This window comes from Chinchilla lanigera, unplaced genomic scaffold (assembly GCF_000276665.1).
Source record: "Chinchilla lanigera isolate Chin_1 unplaced genomic scaffold, ChiLan1.0 scaffold00001, whole genome shotgun sequence".
Lineage (NCBI taxonomy): Eukaryota > Metazoa > Chordata > Mammalia > Rodentia > Chinchillidae > Chinchilla > Chinchilla lanigera.
The window spans coordinates 60,185,640-60,203,388 of NW_004955402.1; the positions used below are offsets into that span (position 1 = coordinate 60,185,640).

At 39.5% G+C, this 17,749-nt stretch overlaps 1 protein-coding gene and 1 long non-coding RNA gene across 5 annotated transcripts in view; one reads left to right on the top strand and one right to left on the bottom strand.

The window, feature by feature from the left end:
• The first annotated feature begins 47 nt into the window (after positions 1–47).
• Positions 48–17,749, top strand: part of Znf236 (zinc finger protein 236) — a 129,903-nt gene continuing 112,201 nt past the window's right edge. For 2 of the 4 annotated variants that reach the window (XR_001232999.1, XM_013511517.1), the window contains exons 1-3: positions 6,878–7,292; positions 11,561–11,703; positions 14,302–14,466. Coding sequence is in view for 3 of the 4 variants with exons in the window: in XM_013511517.1 (XP_013366971.1) it covers positions 7,208–7,292; positions 11,561–11,703; positions 14,302–14,466 (393 nt within the window). In the remaining variant the exon portion in view is untranslated. Of the gene's footprint in view, positions 971–6,874; positions 7,293–11,560; positions 11,704–14,301; positions 14,467–17,749 lie in introns of those variants that run through there. The other 2 variants (XM_005373095.2, XM_013511523.1) reach the window with 2 other exon arrangements.
• On the bottom strand, positions 4,943–11,620 carry LOC106147959. The gene is made up of 2 exons (XR_001233004.1): positions 11,549–11,620; positions 4,943–5,205 (listed from the first exon to the last, which is right to left on the bottom strand). It is a non-coding gene; the product is annotated as an uncharacterized LOC106147959 (long non-coding RNA).

Consider the following 17,749-nt stretch of genomic DNA (forward strand, 5'->3'; position numbering starts at 1 on the left):
CCGCCCGGCCGACCAGAGCCTCCGCCGCTCGGGGCTTGCGCGCCGCGGCCGGGTGTCCCGGAGGGCTGCGGTCGAGCCTGTGCCTGAGCGCGGGGCGCCAGGACTGCGGGGAGCCCTGCTGCTCACAGGCGTCGGGCAGAGTTCCTCTCTGGAATTGGTGCCCGCCGCACTTGGCTAAATTTATGAAATAGCTCGTTTTGTTTTACAAAGGAAGGGGAGATGTACATAATTTTAAAACTGGCAATTTGATGAAAAACATGCCCTCACTTTGTCTCCCAGTAAAGGGGTTTAATCCTCCTCCGTTTGGTGAGAGCGATTGGGTTTTACTGTACAGGGAAAACAGGCGCCCACTTATTTTGTACTTTTTTTGGAGGTGGAGGGCAGTGATCTGGACGGAGGCACAGAGCCTTATTACTGTGTTTCATTTCTGGCCTAGGGAATTACCTGGGAGTGCTAGGACACCAGCCTTCAGTGCTCCTGGCAGTCTGTGCAGTCAGGGTGGTCTTAGGTTTGCAAAGAATTCTGCACGGGCACTTGGAAGGCAGATGCAGGCCTAGGAATCTGACTGGGGGAGGTGGATTGCGCGTTGATTTCCTCTTGATTTTGTGCTCGTAGCTGGCTGCGTGGGTTAGTGACTCACTGTTGGCTTTCCTTGGGTTAAGCTCACTGAAGCTCATTAATAGCTTGAAAGGAGCAGAGATGCAGATGCCAGAATAAGGCCAGGTCTGGAAATGCAACAGACGATGTTAAGTTTGTCCCTAGAGTACTTTACGAAGAAGGAGGTGATGGGTGGGTATCTGTGGAAGTTTAGGAGCAGACAGACCAGCAGCTGTAGTCTTCCTGTACTTGACGAAGTTGCCAGGTGTGGAAGTAAAGGCGAGGTCGTGGATGTGGTGTACCTGGACTTCTGCAGAAGCTTATGCACTTGGTGGCACTCTCCTGGACTGCTTGGAGCATTGCTGGGTGGCTGGTAAGGCAGATAATGCTGATTTCCAAATATATGATAACTGCTCAGAATTTTCGCCAGAGGCTGGTGGTGTCTTTATTGCCTCTTGCGGCTTTGGCCTTAACCTTATTTTGCTAGTGGTTTGATTTTTTTTGTTAATAGGGCTTATGCCAGGAATCATGGATGTAACGCGCAGTGTCACCCAGCTGCGTGGAAGAAGACAGAAGAGAATGTAAAAATTCCATTGCCTGGAGACTGGAAACCTATTCTTTTCCCAGTATTCTTCATCTTAAGACTTGGAGTCACTGCTTACCAGGGTTTTCAGGCCCCAAACCTAAGGATAATTTTGTTTCAACTGTATTATTCATAATCCTATAGCTTCTCAGAATTGTATTTCCAGTTTGCCCTACCCTTTAGTCTTTAAAGTGGAGGCTCCCAACTGGTTTTTGGCTTGCTTTCTCTCTCTCTCTCTCTTTTTTTAAGACAGGGTCTTAAAAGTTCAAACTGATCTTTTTTTTTTCTGTCTTTTTTGAGACAGGATCTTGATATGCAGTTCAGGCTGGCCTTGAGCTCACTTTGTAGCCCAGGCTGGTTTCGAACTTGCAGTGATCCTCCTTCCTCAGCCTCCCAAGTGCTGGGATTACAGGTGTGTGCCGCCATGCCTGGCTGTGCTGATCTTGAACTCACTATGTAGCCAGGCTGGCCTCAAATTTGTTGCACTCCTCCTGCCTCAGCCTTCTAAATGCTGGGATTATAGGTGTGCACCATGCTGCTCTCTACTAGTCTTGTCCTCCTTAAATCCATCACTTGTCAGCCTGGATGATCTCTTTCACCTGACAGCCACATCCTGATTAAAGCTCTTGAGGAGACTCTTCATCCCCTTGACATAAACCCTACCACAGGACCCTCATCCATCTCAGGGGCCCACGTCCCTGCAGAACGCTGGCTGAACTTGCAGTTGTTAGCTCTCTTCTCTTGCTGTAACCTTCAGTCTTTGGAGTCACTGACAATGCCACATTTTTCATTCAGGGCCTTTGACCTTGTCCTGATCTGTCACCCACTTCCTTTTGTCCTTCTGAAGCCGTGAGTGTTGCATCTTCTTCAGAGAATCTGTCCTCAGATCTGTCAAAAGTAACTTGCTCTGCTTTGTACCAGCCATTCTCTACCACAGTGGTTCACTGGGCAACCTAGACCTTGTTTCAGACTAAAAAATAAAGTGCTGGAGCGGTAGCTCTGTGGAAGAGTGTTCTTGGGTTCAGTGAGGGCAGGGAGGGGACACTCTTCCTACTGGTATTTTTTCATAAAAATATGTATATGTGTTAACATGGAATAGGCCTATTTTAACGAATAAATAATTTATAAATTGCTTAAACTTCTAATAGGGCAAATACTATGAGATATAACTCATATAAACTGAAGGTCATTTAGGGCCTCAATTATATTTGAGAATGTAAAGGAGTCCTGAGACCAAAATGTTTGAGAAGCATACTGTATCAGTACTCTCATTAGTGATTCTCATAATATAAAATAATTGTGTCTCTTTTTTTGTCACCCCATTATAATTTTATTCCTAAGTGTGTAGGGATTTCCACAGATATCAGAAGTGAAGTTCAGAAAGGCTAAGTGACTCGGAAGCTCTGTCCACCCAGTACGAGTTGGAGCTGGGGTTTGGATCTGCATTTGGGTTTAGAACGTGCATTTTATTGTTCTGCCTTGATAAATGCAAAGCCTACCATTTGGGTGAATCTGTTTCTTTAGGGGTGTTTTTTATTGGTACATTTTAGATAGATAGATATAGTGATTATATTCATCATATGGAATTTGTAACTGTACATGATGTCTTGCTGCTTTTTTTCCATTCCCCTCCCCTCCCTTTACTTACAGAAGCTTTTTTTTCATTTTTTCCTTCTATTCTCTTTTTTCCTTATCCCTTCTTTTCATCTCCACTCCTTCCATCCTTGTTCCTTCTCATTTGAACATTTTCTTCCCATTTCCCAATATCTGTTATACATTTTGGTCCTTATTTGTACTTTTGGTTTCTCACACCAGTGAAACAATGCAGTATTAAAACATCTGTGTCCAATTTTTTTCACTTAAGAGTATGGTCTCAAGGTACATCCATTTAGCTAGAAATGCCTCACACTTATCCTTCTTTATGGCAGAATAGTACGCCACTGTAAAAAAAAACCACCTCCACATCTTTATCCCTTCATCTTTCCAAGATTTAGTTGTTAGAAACTACTGCTGTAAACGTGAGTGTGCATATATTGCTGTTGTATGATGCTTTTAATTCTGGGAAGATACCAAGAAGGGGAATAGCTGGGTCAAACGGAACCTCCAGTTTTAGTTTTTTGAGGAATCTCCACACTGATTTCCATAGTGGTTGCATCAGTCTATACTTGCACCAACAGGGGTGAAGGGTTCCTTTTTCTGGATGAATCCATTTATTCAACAACTTTTTCTTTTTTTATACTGGAGATTGAATCCATGGTCTTTACACTGGACTGTAGCTCCAGCTTTTAAAGATTTTTGTTTTTTTAAAAAATTTTAAGATAGAGTCTTCCTAAGTTCCCCGGGTGGGATAACCTCCCCAAGTGCCCAGATATCAGCTAATTTTGAGCGCTTGCTGTGAGAGGTGGATACTGTTGTAGGTCTGGGGATACAAAGTTGAATCGGAGACTTGATCTCTGCTGTTGCTCTCAGGAGAGTGTTAGTGATAATGTTAGAAACACTGCATGGCGATAGGTAGCAGCCCTTGAAGGTAGAGCTCCTAGGGAAAATGTTGTAAAAACTGAAACCTAAAGCCAGGACTGGGAAGAGGTCTGCTCAAGGTAGTGCAGGACAGAAGGAACCCTCCACTTACTGAGCATGGGTGTGCGGTTGTATGTTATGCCTCTTGGCGTTTCTACTGCATCACTAAAGTTTTGATACGATTTATTTTTGTCCTCATTAAGTTCAAGATTCTTTTGTAATTTCCCTTGGGGTTTCTCATAAATTCCTCAGTAAGGTGTGGCTTGTTTCCAAACACTTGGGGCTTTTAAAATTGCCTTGTTTGCTATTGATTTCTACTTTAATTACATTGTTGTCAGAAAGCATACCTTGAATTATAGTAGTCGTTTGAAATTTGGTGACGCTTGTTTTATGTTCTGTGGTCATATTTTGTAAGTGTTCCATGTATATTTGAAAAGAATGTGTAACTTGGTTTTTTTTTTTGGTCAGTTATGAGAAAAGTAATATTTTCTGTTTTTTCTTACTTTGGGCCATCCTAATGATTGTGAAGTAGTATCTTGTTGGTTTGGTTTACATTTCTTTAGTGATTAATGATGTAGATTACCTTTGTGTATTTGGTTGTTTTTTGGCTAAATGTCAATTTTTAAATTTTGTGGTTTGTTTTTAGTGTTGTTGTAAATAATCTGTATATATTCTTTTTTTTTTGTCCTTTTGAAACAGGGTATCACTGTACAGTTCAAGCTGGCCTTTAACGCCTTCAACTCACTATGTAGCCCAGGCTGACCTTGAACTCACAGCAGACCTCCTGCCTCAGCCTCCCGAGTGCTGGAATTACAGGAATGTGCCCACGCTTGGCTTCTTTATGTATTTTATGTACATCTTTATGTATCTTTATGTACTAAGCTCTTACAAGATATAATTTACAGATATTTTCTTCCATTCTCTAGCTAGTCTTTTTACTTTCTTGGTAATGCCTTGGACACACAATATTTCTGAAGTCCAATTTTTTTCTTTGCATACCTATAGCTTTTGGTGTCATATTTAAGAAATCATTACCAAGTCTGCAATCATGAAACTGTTTGCTTATTTTTTTCTAAGAGTTTTATAGTTTTAGTTTTTTTTTTTTTTTTTTTTTTGTTTTTTGAACAGGGGCTCCACGTGCAGTTAAGGCTAGCCTTGAGCTCACTTTGTAGCCCAGGCTGGCCTCAAACTCACAGTGATCTTCCTGCCTCAACCTCCCGAGTGCTGGGAGTTTTAATTCTTAAGTTGAGAGCTTAGATCTGATTTAAATTAATTTTGGTATATGGTGTGAGGTTATGGGTCTGAGTTCGTTGTTAAGTGTAGTTACCCACTTGCCCAGAGCCATTTGTTGAAAAAACTGTTCTTTCCTAATTGAATTATCTTGGCATTCTTGTCAAAAATCAATTGATGGTAGAGGTGAGGGTTTTTCTGGACTCTTCAGTTCTGTTCAGCTGGCCTATATGTCCGTCCTCATGCCAATCCACGTTGTTTTGATGTGTCAGTTATACCTAGACACGTTAAATACACAATCTTATAACTATAAATTATTTATATTTGTACTACTTAAAGTCATCTCACAAATTGGTAGTACATGTCATACTTAGAAAACACTTTCTGTACATTTTGTAAAAAATATGTAACTGCATCATTGTGCAGCAAACTAAGGCATTCGTGTTCATCCTTGTATTTATCAGCTTGAAAATACTTGGCAAAGAACATTCAGCAGCTGGTAAAAATGTGATGTACAGAGGTATTAGATACAGTGATGAAAAACAAGACAACTGCCCATTCTGATAGTATTAGTTTTCTGAAGATTGTTACATAGAGCAGCCAATCTTTTTGTCCAGTGACAAAGACAAAAGCCATTATTTGCTTTAAGGAGTTTATGACTGAATAAATATAATAACTGTTTACCATAGAAAAGAATTCATGGTACATGCAAAGCCCAGCGCCCCTAGCATAATGAAGTTTGAATGTGTTGTGGGGAAGAGCCATGGGGTGTGGAGGCCAATGGGAATGCGAGGATTGCACTGATAATGGGCAGCTCATAAGTGAGTCATTGCTGACTACCTGGGGCAGGAGTTGGCAGTCTTTTTTCCTGAAGGAACATATTTAAATGTCTTAGACACTGGAATATTTGGCTCCAGAACACTCAGATGTGCTATTGTAGCCTGAGAGCTACTATGGGTAATATGTCAACTAATGATTATAGATATGGTCAATGGAAGTTTGTTCACTAGAAACCAGGTTAGCTATGGTTAGCTAGTGCTCAATCTCAAGGAAAAAAGCCTGCAATACAAAATAAAATTATACATTATAGCAGTTTACTTTTAAGTAAAGAATATTGGTATTTAATGTATGGAGAACGGCAGTTGTGGTGAATTTCTAGTCAATGAATTTTCAAGAGAGCTGACTCATGCAATTAGTGCTCAGAATAAGAAACAGGACATTAGCAGCATTTTGAGGAATCTCCATTGTGCTCCATCCCAAGCAGTGCCCTTATAAGTCTAGCCATGTTTTGATTTCTAACAGCATAGGTTAGTTTTTGGCTATTTGTTGAATATTTTTAAAAAAAATTAAACCATAAAGAATTTTCTTTTTGGTGTGGTATGGTGGACATGACTGTAAACCCAGCACTCAGGAGGCTGAGGGAGGATCGCCATGAGTTTGAGGCCAGCCTGGACTACACAGTGAGTTCAAGCCCAGCCTGAGCTGCATAGTGAGACCCTGTTTGAAAAAAAAATGTCTTTTTGTCGGATTTCTTTTGGTGAATATGTAAGATTGATCCATGTTTTTATACAGTAGCGTTTTGTTCAGTATGTGAACCTCTCCAATGTATTTACCATTCTACTTTTGGAGAGCATTTGCGTTTAGTTTCTACCTGTTATAAACAGTTTCATTATGAATATTTAAACATATTTTTGTGTATTTCTGTTGGAGATAAATCTAGGGGTAGAGTTACTGGATGCAAAGGTATGCAAGTGTTTTCCTTTGGTTGACGGTGCCAAGTAGTTTTCCAGTGTGATTGTAGCAGCTTTCATTCTTCCCGGGAGTATATGAGATTTCCAGTTGTACAGTAGCCACATCAATATTTGATATTGTGTGCCCTTTTAGTTTTAGCCATTCTGATGGATTTTTTTTTAAGTTTACATATATTGTATAAATTAGATCTTTATAATAACTTTGTTAGCAGGAAAGACAGAAATCATTATCTTCTTCTTTGGGTGAAGAGAGATTATTTGGTTTGCCAGACACCCACAACTAACCACGTGGTAGCACTGACATACCCTCAAGTTTTCTGGCTCCACATCTTGAAAATAGCCATATTTCTGTCATGTGGTTTTTAAGACACACGTGCGTTTTATTGACTAGGACTAGCTCTCAGAAGGGGCCATCTCCAGGAAACATGCAATATTTGATTTTCTGAGACTAGTTTATTTTGTTTAACATGGTTTCCAAGTCCATCCATTTACCTGCTAATGATACTACTTCATTCTTTAAGACTATGTAATGCTTTGTTGTATAGGTACACTACACTTTCTTTACTCATCTGTTGATGGGCATCTGTGCTATTTCTACACCACCATAAACATGGGTATGCATATATCACTATAATACACTGTCTTTAACTCTTTCAGGAATATACCAAGGAATAGTGTAGCTGGATCAGAGGGTGTATTTAATTTTAGTTTTTGGAGGCATCTCCATACTGATTTTCATAATGGCTGCACTAGTTTACTTTCTCTCCAGCGGTATGGGAGGGTTACTTTTCCCTACACCTTCACTCACATTCATTGTTTTTGTATTCTTGATGACAGCACAGCTGTGCTAACTGGAGTGATATTTTTCTATGAGTTACATCTTATTTCCAGATGAGTACCTACTTAAGCGTGGAGACATCTGATAGGTCATAGGGGCATTCCAAGGTGTAAGAGTCTTCCTTGGAGCCCCTTTGGGTGCAGTTCCTTTTGGTTTTTTTTTTTGGTTTTTCTCCGGCCCTGGGAACCAAACTCACGACCTTACGCTTGCCAGGCAGGCGCTTTGCCGCTGAGCTAAATCCCCAGCCCCTGGTGCAGTTCTTTTTGAATAGACAGTTGTGTGCCGCAGTTGGGGCTGTAAGTGTAAGCAGGTTTGTCTACTGGGAGAGTCCACAAAGAACATAAACGGCATTTCAGCTAGCTCTAGGGTGCAGCCAGGAGGTGCGTAGGACAAAATGGAAATATCTGGTGGGATGTGAGCTGGGAAATACTAATTCTAAGGTTAATCTTTAGGTGGAGAGCATGACCCAACCAGGTTAGAAGTAGGAGTTAGAGGTGTTGGTCTTGGGAGTTTCAGACAGCTGGAGGAAGCTGAAATAAAGTTGCTGGCTGTTTCCATCTCCAAATATTTAGCAAATATCTTTTAGATACATATTATGTGTCAGGTCTGTGAAGTCTTTGGAGATACAGTAATTAGGCAGAAAGGCTTCATGGGCTCAGTAGTTTTACCTGATGAAGTCCAGCTGTAAAACCTGAGAGCTGACCACATGGGAGGAGCAGCAGAAAGAGGAGAAAATAAAGTAGGAAGGAGTCAGAAATAAGAAAGGAGAAAGAACTGTAGCCGTGAGCCAGAGCGGTAGTGACCTGAAGTGGAGGCGGGGCTGAGGCTGCTGGAGGCAGCCTTGGAGATGGACAGCATCACTGTGTTCAGCGAGAAACAGCCCAGGGTGCCTTCCCCAGCAGCAGTATTGGAGAAGGGCTTCAACGAGTGCAGTGCATGTTAACAGCAGGGACAGGAGGGGCAGCTGTGTCTTAGAAAGATTTTATTCAGAATGCAGAAGTAAAAGTAGGTACGAGCGATTAGTGCCGTGGCTTTGGAAACGAAAATATATCTCATTTTAATATTAAAAGTACTTCGCCTGGGCCTGGTGGTGGATATCTCTAACCCCAGCACCAGGAGGCTGAGACAGGAGGATCGCTGTGAGTTTGAGGCTGCATAATATGTTTAACTACATAGCAAGACCCTATCTAAAAATCAAAACAAAGAAAAAGACAAAAAATAAAACCTTCAGATTTTAATTATAGAATGCTTTAAGTATTTGTCATAAGGTTCAACCTTGAGTTAAATCTGTCAATCCAGTACATGCAGTTAGAACTTGGCATCGTATCATAAAGAGACATTTTGTGAGAGACCAATATAAGTTGAGTGTGATGGCACAAATCTGTAATCCCAGCTACTTGGGAGGCTGAGAGGATAGCAAGTTCTAAGCCAACCTGGGAAAGTTAGGGAACTTGGACTCCTCCTGCTGCAGCCTCCCAGAATGCTGGGATTACCAGAGTGAGTCACCTTTCCCAGCTGCAAGCTAATAAGACGCTGTCTGAAAATGAAATTTAAAAAAGTACTGAGCATGTGGGTCAGTAGTAGAGTATCTGCCTAACGTATGAAGGCCTGGGTTCAATCTTCAGTAACCCCTCCTCTGCTCCGATCATAACAGTATCTTTAGGTTGGAGGTAAAAGATTGACTTCTGCCATTAAGATTTAGCTGCTTGGCCTAATTTTCTGGGCCTGACCTGGGGAAAAGAGTGATTTTTAAGCTGGTTTGTATAGACTCAAGTCATCACAAGCCAGGCTTGAGCATCACTATGGAATAGGATGGTTATAGAGTGATGGGTAAGGCAATGAATACATACATTAGCATTAAAGAGATGGCCATATTCATAAATTATTGGTAGATTATTGTTCCTGTAGTATTAGGATACATTATTTTATTTTTCCTAACTTGGAGATAGACTATTGTTTTTGTGGTGGTAAATGGACAGCTATTATATACTATTTGCAGTCTTTATTTTTATAAAGAGCTAAATTGGTTTCAAAGCTAGATTCAAATTACTTTTGCAATCAAAGCTTCTCAAATATTTTTTTTTCAGTTTTTTGAGACAGGGTCTTATTATATAGTTCAGGCTGGCCTTGAATCAGTATGTAGCCCAGACTGACCTCAAGCTTGCAGCAATCCTCCTGCCTCAGCCTCCCAAGTGCTCGGATTATAGGCTTATGCCACCACACCTGGCTCAGATATTTTCTGATCATCATGTAATCACTTTGTTTGATGTTGATAGTGAACTTAGAGCTCTTGGCAGCAGAAAAAGTGAATAATTAAAGCATGTGACGTGCCAGGGATATAGCTCAGTGGCATAAGCGCCTGCCTGGCAAGCACAAGTCATGAGTTCAATTCCCAGTACCAAAAAAAAACTAAAAAAAAAAAAAATAAAGCATGTGATAGTCATGTTTTTGTGGGTAAGATGACTATATGGTTAAACTGCCTTGGATTTCTACCTAATTGTGCTAAATGTATTTGTCTTTGTGCTTATATGTGTGTAGAGGGTGATAGAAAGTACCCATATAGACATGGGAGACACAGAGAGTGTCTAGTGCCAAAAATATCCTGTGAAGTTCTTTGAGCTACCTTTTAAGAATGCAGTCTACAGAATATAAGGAACTCAAAAAATGTAAAGAACTCAAAAAATGTGAAGAACTAAAAAAACTTAACAGTGTAAGACGTGGTGGCACACAGCTGTAATCCCAGGTATTTGGGAAACTAAGGAGGGTCACAAGATCAAAGCCAGACTGGGCAATTTAGTGAAACTATGTCAAAACAAAAGATTAAAAAGGGTTAGGGATGTAGCTGAGTGAGTTCAATCCCCAGTACTGCTCTGCCTCCCCCGATAACAAAAGAACTCCCAGTAATCCAGTTTCAAAATAGGCTAGTGATCTGAACAGAAACTTCTCAAAAGAATATAAATGGCCAGCAAATATATGAAACAATGTTCAATATTATTTGCCATTAGAGAAATGCAAATTAAAATTACAACGAGATAGTCTCACTCTAGTGGAATGGCTATTATAAAAATATTAAAACACTACAACTGCTGGCGAGGATGTGGAGAAAATGAGATTTTATGCCCTGTTGGAAATGGAAATTAGTACTGCCACTATGGAAAAACAGTATGGAGCTTCCTCAAAAAACCAAAAATAGAACTGTAGGATCAGTTATTCCACTTATGGGTATATGTCTGAAGGAAATGAAATCATAACAAGAAAACACCTACATGTCCATATTTACGGTATCCCTAGTCTTAGTAGCCAAGATAGTGAATCAGCCAGGTAGGTGCTCCTGAACAGATGAATGGATAAAGGACATGTGGTCTGTGTATGAAGTGGAATAGTATTCAGTCGTAGAGAAGAATGGTTTCCTGTCCTGGGCAGCAAAGTGGGTGGAACTGGAGTGCATTATGGTAAGCAAAATAAGCTAGACACAGAACCGCAAATATTGCTTGTTCTCTGTCCTAGGTGGAAACTAAAAAAAGAAGCAAAATAAACCTGAAAGTAGGATAGTGAGTACCAGGACTAGGAGGGGAAGGGAGCAGGGGTAGGTGGGTGAGAAAAGGGTAACTCGATATGATTAGTGCTCACTGTACGCGTGTGTGGACATGTAATGAATCTTATTAATATAAAGAATTAATATGTACTGAAGTTGTCCCTAGGGACTTTGAAAGAAATTAAATGGGTCTTCACAGTTAAAAGGAAACTCATTTTGATGCTTGTGTGTATGTGGCTGTGAAGCCTCAGGAAACTGTTTTCTGATTAATAGGAATCCTAACAACCAATACTTACAATGCTTTTGTCGCACCTTACTCATCTTAATACATCTCATTTCTAACTTTAAGACATGCCCATTAAAAATGTTTGACATATCAATTTCATCTAAAATTTCTCATAACTCTCTGGCATAATTAGGCTGTAAAATGATAATCAGATAACATAGTTTGATTTGTACAGTGAGAATAGCAGCTGGCATTTATTGTCTGTACTTACGCAATTTCGTAGATGGAGTTTTAGCCTTGGATGCGGAGAACACTGATTATGACTGTCCAGTTCCAAACTTCCATAAATGTGAAATCTGTCTGCTGTCTTTTCCAAAAGAGTCCCAGTTTCAACGCCACATGAGGGAGCATGAGCGAAATGACAAGGTATGTATTTTTAAAGGAGTGTCACAAACATGAGTCATTATAAAAGTTGGTATGTGAAAGCTAAATTTATTTTACCTGAAGATTATTAGATTGTAGGGTATCTTATTTTCTATAAACATTTGGCATTTTTTTTGAGGGCCTGTCTGAGTGCATGTATCAAAGTTTTTTATGAGTGGACAAATATTATGAGTGGAAGTATTTTCAAAATTTTCAGTAGTTTCAGTTTTCTAAACGACTAAACAACAGAGCTTGTTTGTTTGTTTTGAGACAGGGTTTCATTATATAGTTCAGGCTGGGTTTGAGCTGACTATGTTGCCCAAGCTGGCTTTCAGCTTGCTATAATCTTCCTGCTTGAGCCTCCAGTGTACTGGGATTATAGGTGTGCACCTTCATGCCTGGCTTTCCAGCAGGCATTTTATCCTCCAGTGGTGTTGTGTGGCATTGTGGATGTTGTAGGTCACTCAGTAGGGAGCAATACTGTGCTGCCTTTTTTTGTGTGTGTGCTGGGGCTGTCCCAGAGCCTCGTGTGCACTAAGTATGTGCACATCCCACCACTGAGCTGTGTCCAGCCCCTAGATTGTCATTTTTGAAAATATTTTTAATTTTCTTATTTGTACATATTAATATTACAGGATGGTGGGATTTATTTTGGGAAATTGGTGCATACATTTAATGTATGTTTATCTTTTTTCATCCCATTACCCCCTTGTCTTTTTCCTCCCCCGCACCCCTATCATTCTTTTTCCTCCCCCGCACCTCTCTCATTCCTGACCCAGTCTCCAGCTCTAAAGTCTAGCTACTGGTTTCCTGTCGTCTCGCACGTATTTATTTGTTTATTCAGTTTTTTAGTGTTCTAATAGAGGAAACATGCGATATGTAACTGAGTCGGCCTAACTTACCCTGTACAGTACTATTTTAAGTACAGCTTTGAATCCTTTTTTGTAGTACCTCTTGTGGATATATCGAGAATGTTTGTGTCTTAATAAAACAAAGAAAAAAAGAACCCAGAATATTAGTGTCTACTCTAGTGAGGGATGGCAAGTGGCAGTTAAAACTACAGTTCCAGAGTGAGTGCTGACTTTTCTCTGGTGTGCTAATGTAAGCTGGGGGATGGGCAGAAATGCCAGCCCTCCTCCCTGGGCTCAGTACTGAGAATGTGCTGCTGCGCAGCTGTGCTGGTAGCAGGCAGCTGTGGTGCTCGAAGGCAGTGCTGTCCTTGCTTAACAGTCTGAAGGTTAGTGTCTCTGTACTTCAGAGAGAACCGCAGGGGTTGTATCAGCTTTTTGCCAGTAAATAGGAGAATACCGTCTAGTTGGAATCCACTAAAAATCTGTATGGTTATGTATTTTATTTGAAGTGGTGACAGTGAGAAACAGAAGGGAAAAGTAACGGGTGGAAGTTTCTCACATCTGTCTTCATAGAGACTGTAGCCAGATACATTTGTATGCAACATTTCACAGTAGTAATACTTTCTGCAAATACGTATTTACCTTATAATTCTTCAAGCTGGGCTTGTAGGCACATGCCCGTAATCCCAGCACTTAGTGGTATAGGCAGCTAAATTGGATAAAAATATTACAGGCGGTTAGATAGGGCTAGGCCATCAAAGGAGCCAGTGCAGAAGACAGAGGAGATACCTTCCAACTGTAGGAGAGACAGGCACCTCTGCTGTGGGCCAGACTGCAAGACAAAAGATAAAACAAATGCGCCCACATACTTCCCAAGGATAAACATCAGGGATTGAGATTCTAAATACGTAACAGTCACCTTGAGAAAGCCAAGAAGAGCCACTAACCTAACCGCTTATAGGAAAAGCCCCTGTTCTATATTTGTGCCCACTTGCTATTTGACTGGCTTCCCCATTTGATCCTGATGTAGTCAATTTCACTTGAGCAATTTTAATCTTATTGGTTGACCATAGTTTTGTCCCACCTCATGCCCACCGTGCGATTTCCCACTTTTCCCATTTTGGACCCGCCTCACGTCATGGACTTGCTCTATAAAAATTCCTTGAAAAGGCAAGGTCCTTGGCAACCCATTCTGGACCCCTCTGTCTCTCTCTTTTTTGTTTGTTTTTTTTTCCGGTACCAGGAATCGAACTCATGACCTTGTGCTTGCCAGGCAGGCACTGTGTGGCTGAGCTAAATCCCCTCCCCCCCCTGTGTCTCAGACAGAAGCTTTCTTTCCCCCAATAGATATATTTCTCTCTTAACCTCCGTTGTTGCTAAAATTTATTCTTTGATTTTAGAGAACGCGAACTCTTACTGGATATCTAGCAGGTTGGGAGTTTCTTTCCCTTATATCATTAGGACGCTAACGCAGGAAGATTGCTGTGAGTTTGAGGCCAGCCTAAGCTATATAGTGAGTTCAAGGCCAGTCTGAACTGAATAGCAAGACCAATTCTCAAAAAAAAAAAATTCTTTAGGAAATCATGTCAAGCTTTATGGTGTCCCTTTTGGAAGTACTAACTCAGATCCAGAAGAGAATTCAAAGTGTCTGTACATTATAGTACTTGTTAACATTGTAATAATGTTCATTGAATAAGCATCTGTGGAAAGATTGTATTTCAATGGCTTCTTTACTTTTTTCCCCAAATAGCCACATCGATGTGATCAGTGCCCCCAAACATTTAATGTTGAATTCAACCTGACACTTCATAAATGTACCCACAATGCGGAAGACCCTACTTGCCCTGTGTGTAACAAGAAGTTCTCCAGAGTGGCTAGTCTTAAAGCGCATATTATGCTCCATGAAAAGGAAGAGGTAATTTTTTTGCATATCCTTTGCTAACTAATTGATAAAACACATCTAATTATTAGAAGGATTTTAAGTATAAATTAGTTTTAAAAACTTCTCTTACAGATTTTAAAGAGCCGATAATTGTCATTAAATTTGTCTCGACTAATCTGTAGTTCACTGGTAAAACATTTTCCTTTCTGGCTCCTGTTAGTACGTTGTGGAGAGGCGTGTTAGTGTATGGCACATTTGAAGGATAATTGGCTGGCAGCAGTTCTTTCCTATTGTTCCCCACCCCACTCCCAACCAGAAAGGAACTTCTGTAGAATTCTGCAGTGCAAAGTAAGTTTTCTGCTGTTGTATGTGATCGTCTTGCTTGGCTCCTGGGTCCCCTGACTCACAGGAATCTGGGGGAAGAGAAGACATTCATGGTGTCAGAGAAGTGGCTGATCCTAGAACTGCCACAAACCAGACTCTTGACTACTTCAAGAATCATAACTTTAAGAACCGTGGTTGAGTGGGCCTAATTTGAAGGGTACGCGGCTGTCACTTTAAAACTGCTCCTCCTTCCCTGATTGTTATGGAAATTGAAGATGAGAGGGCAAAATAAAAGTCACTTCTAATTCTGAGACAATTAGTATGGCAGTTTGGTGTATTTTTTTTCCTGAGACAAAAACAAATACAGTGTTTAAGTTGCATATGTAAAATTTACATCCTAAAAATTGAGTTCAAATTTTGTACTCGGGTTGTATGCTTTTTTATTAAAGGCCTTTGATTCTTATTTTAAAGTAATGTATTTTTATATTTTAAAGCATATATAACTAATGCATATTTTTGAAAAAGTTAGAAACACGTGTATCATAAAAGCACCTTACTGAAATGTAAAAAGGTAAATTCATAAAACAGTAGCATGGTGTTACCAGTGGTTCCAGGTGGAGCTGAAGCCACAAAATTCCAGTTAGACAGGAGGAATAAATTCAGTATATTTATTGTGTATTATGACTGCAACTAAAGGCAATAATACATTGTGTGTTTGAAAATTGCTGAAAGAGTAGACTTTAAGTTTTCTCACCACAAACAAAATGTGAGATAATGACTTGATATATATCACATACACACACATAATTTTACTTGTCCATTGAAAATTCATTATTTTAAGAATTTAAAAAGCACCTGTAATCACACCTATGGAGCGATGCGTGTGCAGTCTTTCAGGCTGTTTTGCGTACACACACTGCATTGTATGTAGTTTATGTGATGTGCTGCTGCTGCAGTCTTGTTTTGTAAGCTGCATCTCCCCCCTAACATCCCTTAGACGAATACATTCTCTTTTCACTTATTGGATCATGAGTGTTTTCCATATTACTACTATAAATTACTTTAACATTTGGACTTCGCATAATAATATCTAATGTTTTTATTGGTTATTAATGTTTTTCCAGTGTTATAAATGAGAAATCTTTGTATATGGATCTTTTTATGAATCTTTAATATTTCCATAGGGTTGATTGCTATCATTGGGTTCAGTGAATTAACAAATAAGTCTTCGTTTTTCAACTTCTTTATAGAATGCTACATTATTTTCTGGAAAACACATGCTAATTACCTTCACTGCAGAATGCTTCTCATTGAATTTATTATACTCTACTTACTATATAGGAATGCTTCTCATTCACCTTATACACTATTTATTAGCTGGAGTATAAATTGATATTCCCTCTTTGGAAAACAATTTGATAATATCCAAATTTTAAATTATTAGGAAAGCTTTAATTCTTAGAGATGTCCTTAGTTTTTTTATTTTTGTTTTTATTTCATTTTATCTTTTTTATTGGTACATTTTAGTTATACATAATGGTAACATTTATCATAGGGAATTTATAACTGTACATGATATCTCTTGCTTCTTCCCCATTCCTACCCTCCCATCAACTGCTTTTCCCCTCCTTATTTATAAAACGTTTGTTTCCATTTTTTCCTTTCATTTCTCTTCCTCTTTTTTTGTCCCTTCCTTTCTTTCGTACTTGCTCCTCCCTTGTTCCCCTTCTTATTTGAACATTTCTTCTCATTTCTTTTCCTCTTTTTTTTGTCCCTTCCTTTCTTTTGGTTTTTCACATCAGAAAAACAATGCAGTGTTTAAATGTGTGTCTGATTTGTTTCACTTAAGAGTATGGTCTTCTTTTTTTTAGAGTATAGTCTTAAGGTGCATCCTTTTAGCTAGAAATGTCTCAAGCTTATCCTTCTTTATGGCAGAGTAGTACTCAGTTGTAAAAAAAATCCACATCTTCCTCATCCATTCATTGGTTAATGGGCACCTGGGCTCTTTCCAAGATTTAGATATTACAAACTATGCTGGGAGAAACATGGGTGTGCATATACTGCTGTGGTCTGATGCTTTTAATTCTTTCAGGAAGATACCAAGAAGGGGAGTAGCTGGGTCAAATGGAACCTTTAGTTTTAGTTTTTTGAGGACTATCCATACCAATTTCCCTAGTGGTTGCACCAGCCTGTACTCTCATCCACAGAGGAGAAGGGTTCCTTTTTCCTAATGTCCCTACCAGCATTTGTTACTCGTTGATTTCTTGATGATAGCCATTTTTTCTGGAGTGAGATGGAATCTTAGCATTGATTTAATTTGCATTTCTCTAATGACCAATGATACTGAACATTTTTTCATATGTTTATTTGTCATTTGTACTTCTGTATCTGAGAAGTGTCCATTCATTTCAGAGTCACATTTTTGGATTGTGTCTTTAAATATTGGGAGTGTCTTTTTTTTTTTTTTTTTTTTTTTTAGTTCTTTATATATTCTAGATATTAGTCCTCTGAGGAACAGTAGCAGTCCCATTTTGTGGGCTGTCTTTTCACTCTGTTGGTGGTTTCTTTTTCTGTCCAAAAGCTTTTTACAGGCATGAAATCCCACTTGTTGATTCTTTGTGGTATTTCCTTTCTGATCGAGTTTTGTTCATGAAGTCTTTGCCTACATCAATGTCTTCCAGAGTTCTACTTATTTTTACTTAGAAGATTTAGTGTTTGTGTTTTAATACTTAGATCGTTGGCCCATTATGATTTTAGTTTAGTGCATGGTGAAAGATACGGATCTAGTTTTAATCCTCAGCATGTAGAAAGCCAGTTTTTCCAAGAGAATTTATTAAAAAGAAGGCTGTCTTTCTTCCAGTGAAGCTGTTTGGCTACTTTGTCAAAAATAAGGTGGCTGGGGGCTGGGGATTTAGCTCAGTGGCAAAGCGCCTGCCTGGTAAGCGCAAGGTCGTGAGTTCAGTTCCCGGTACCGGAGAAAAATAAAAAAAAC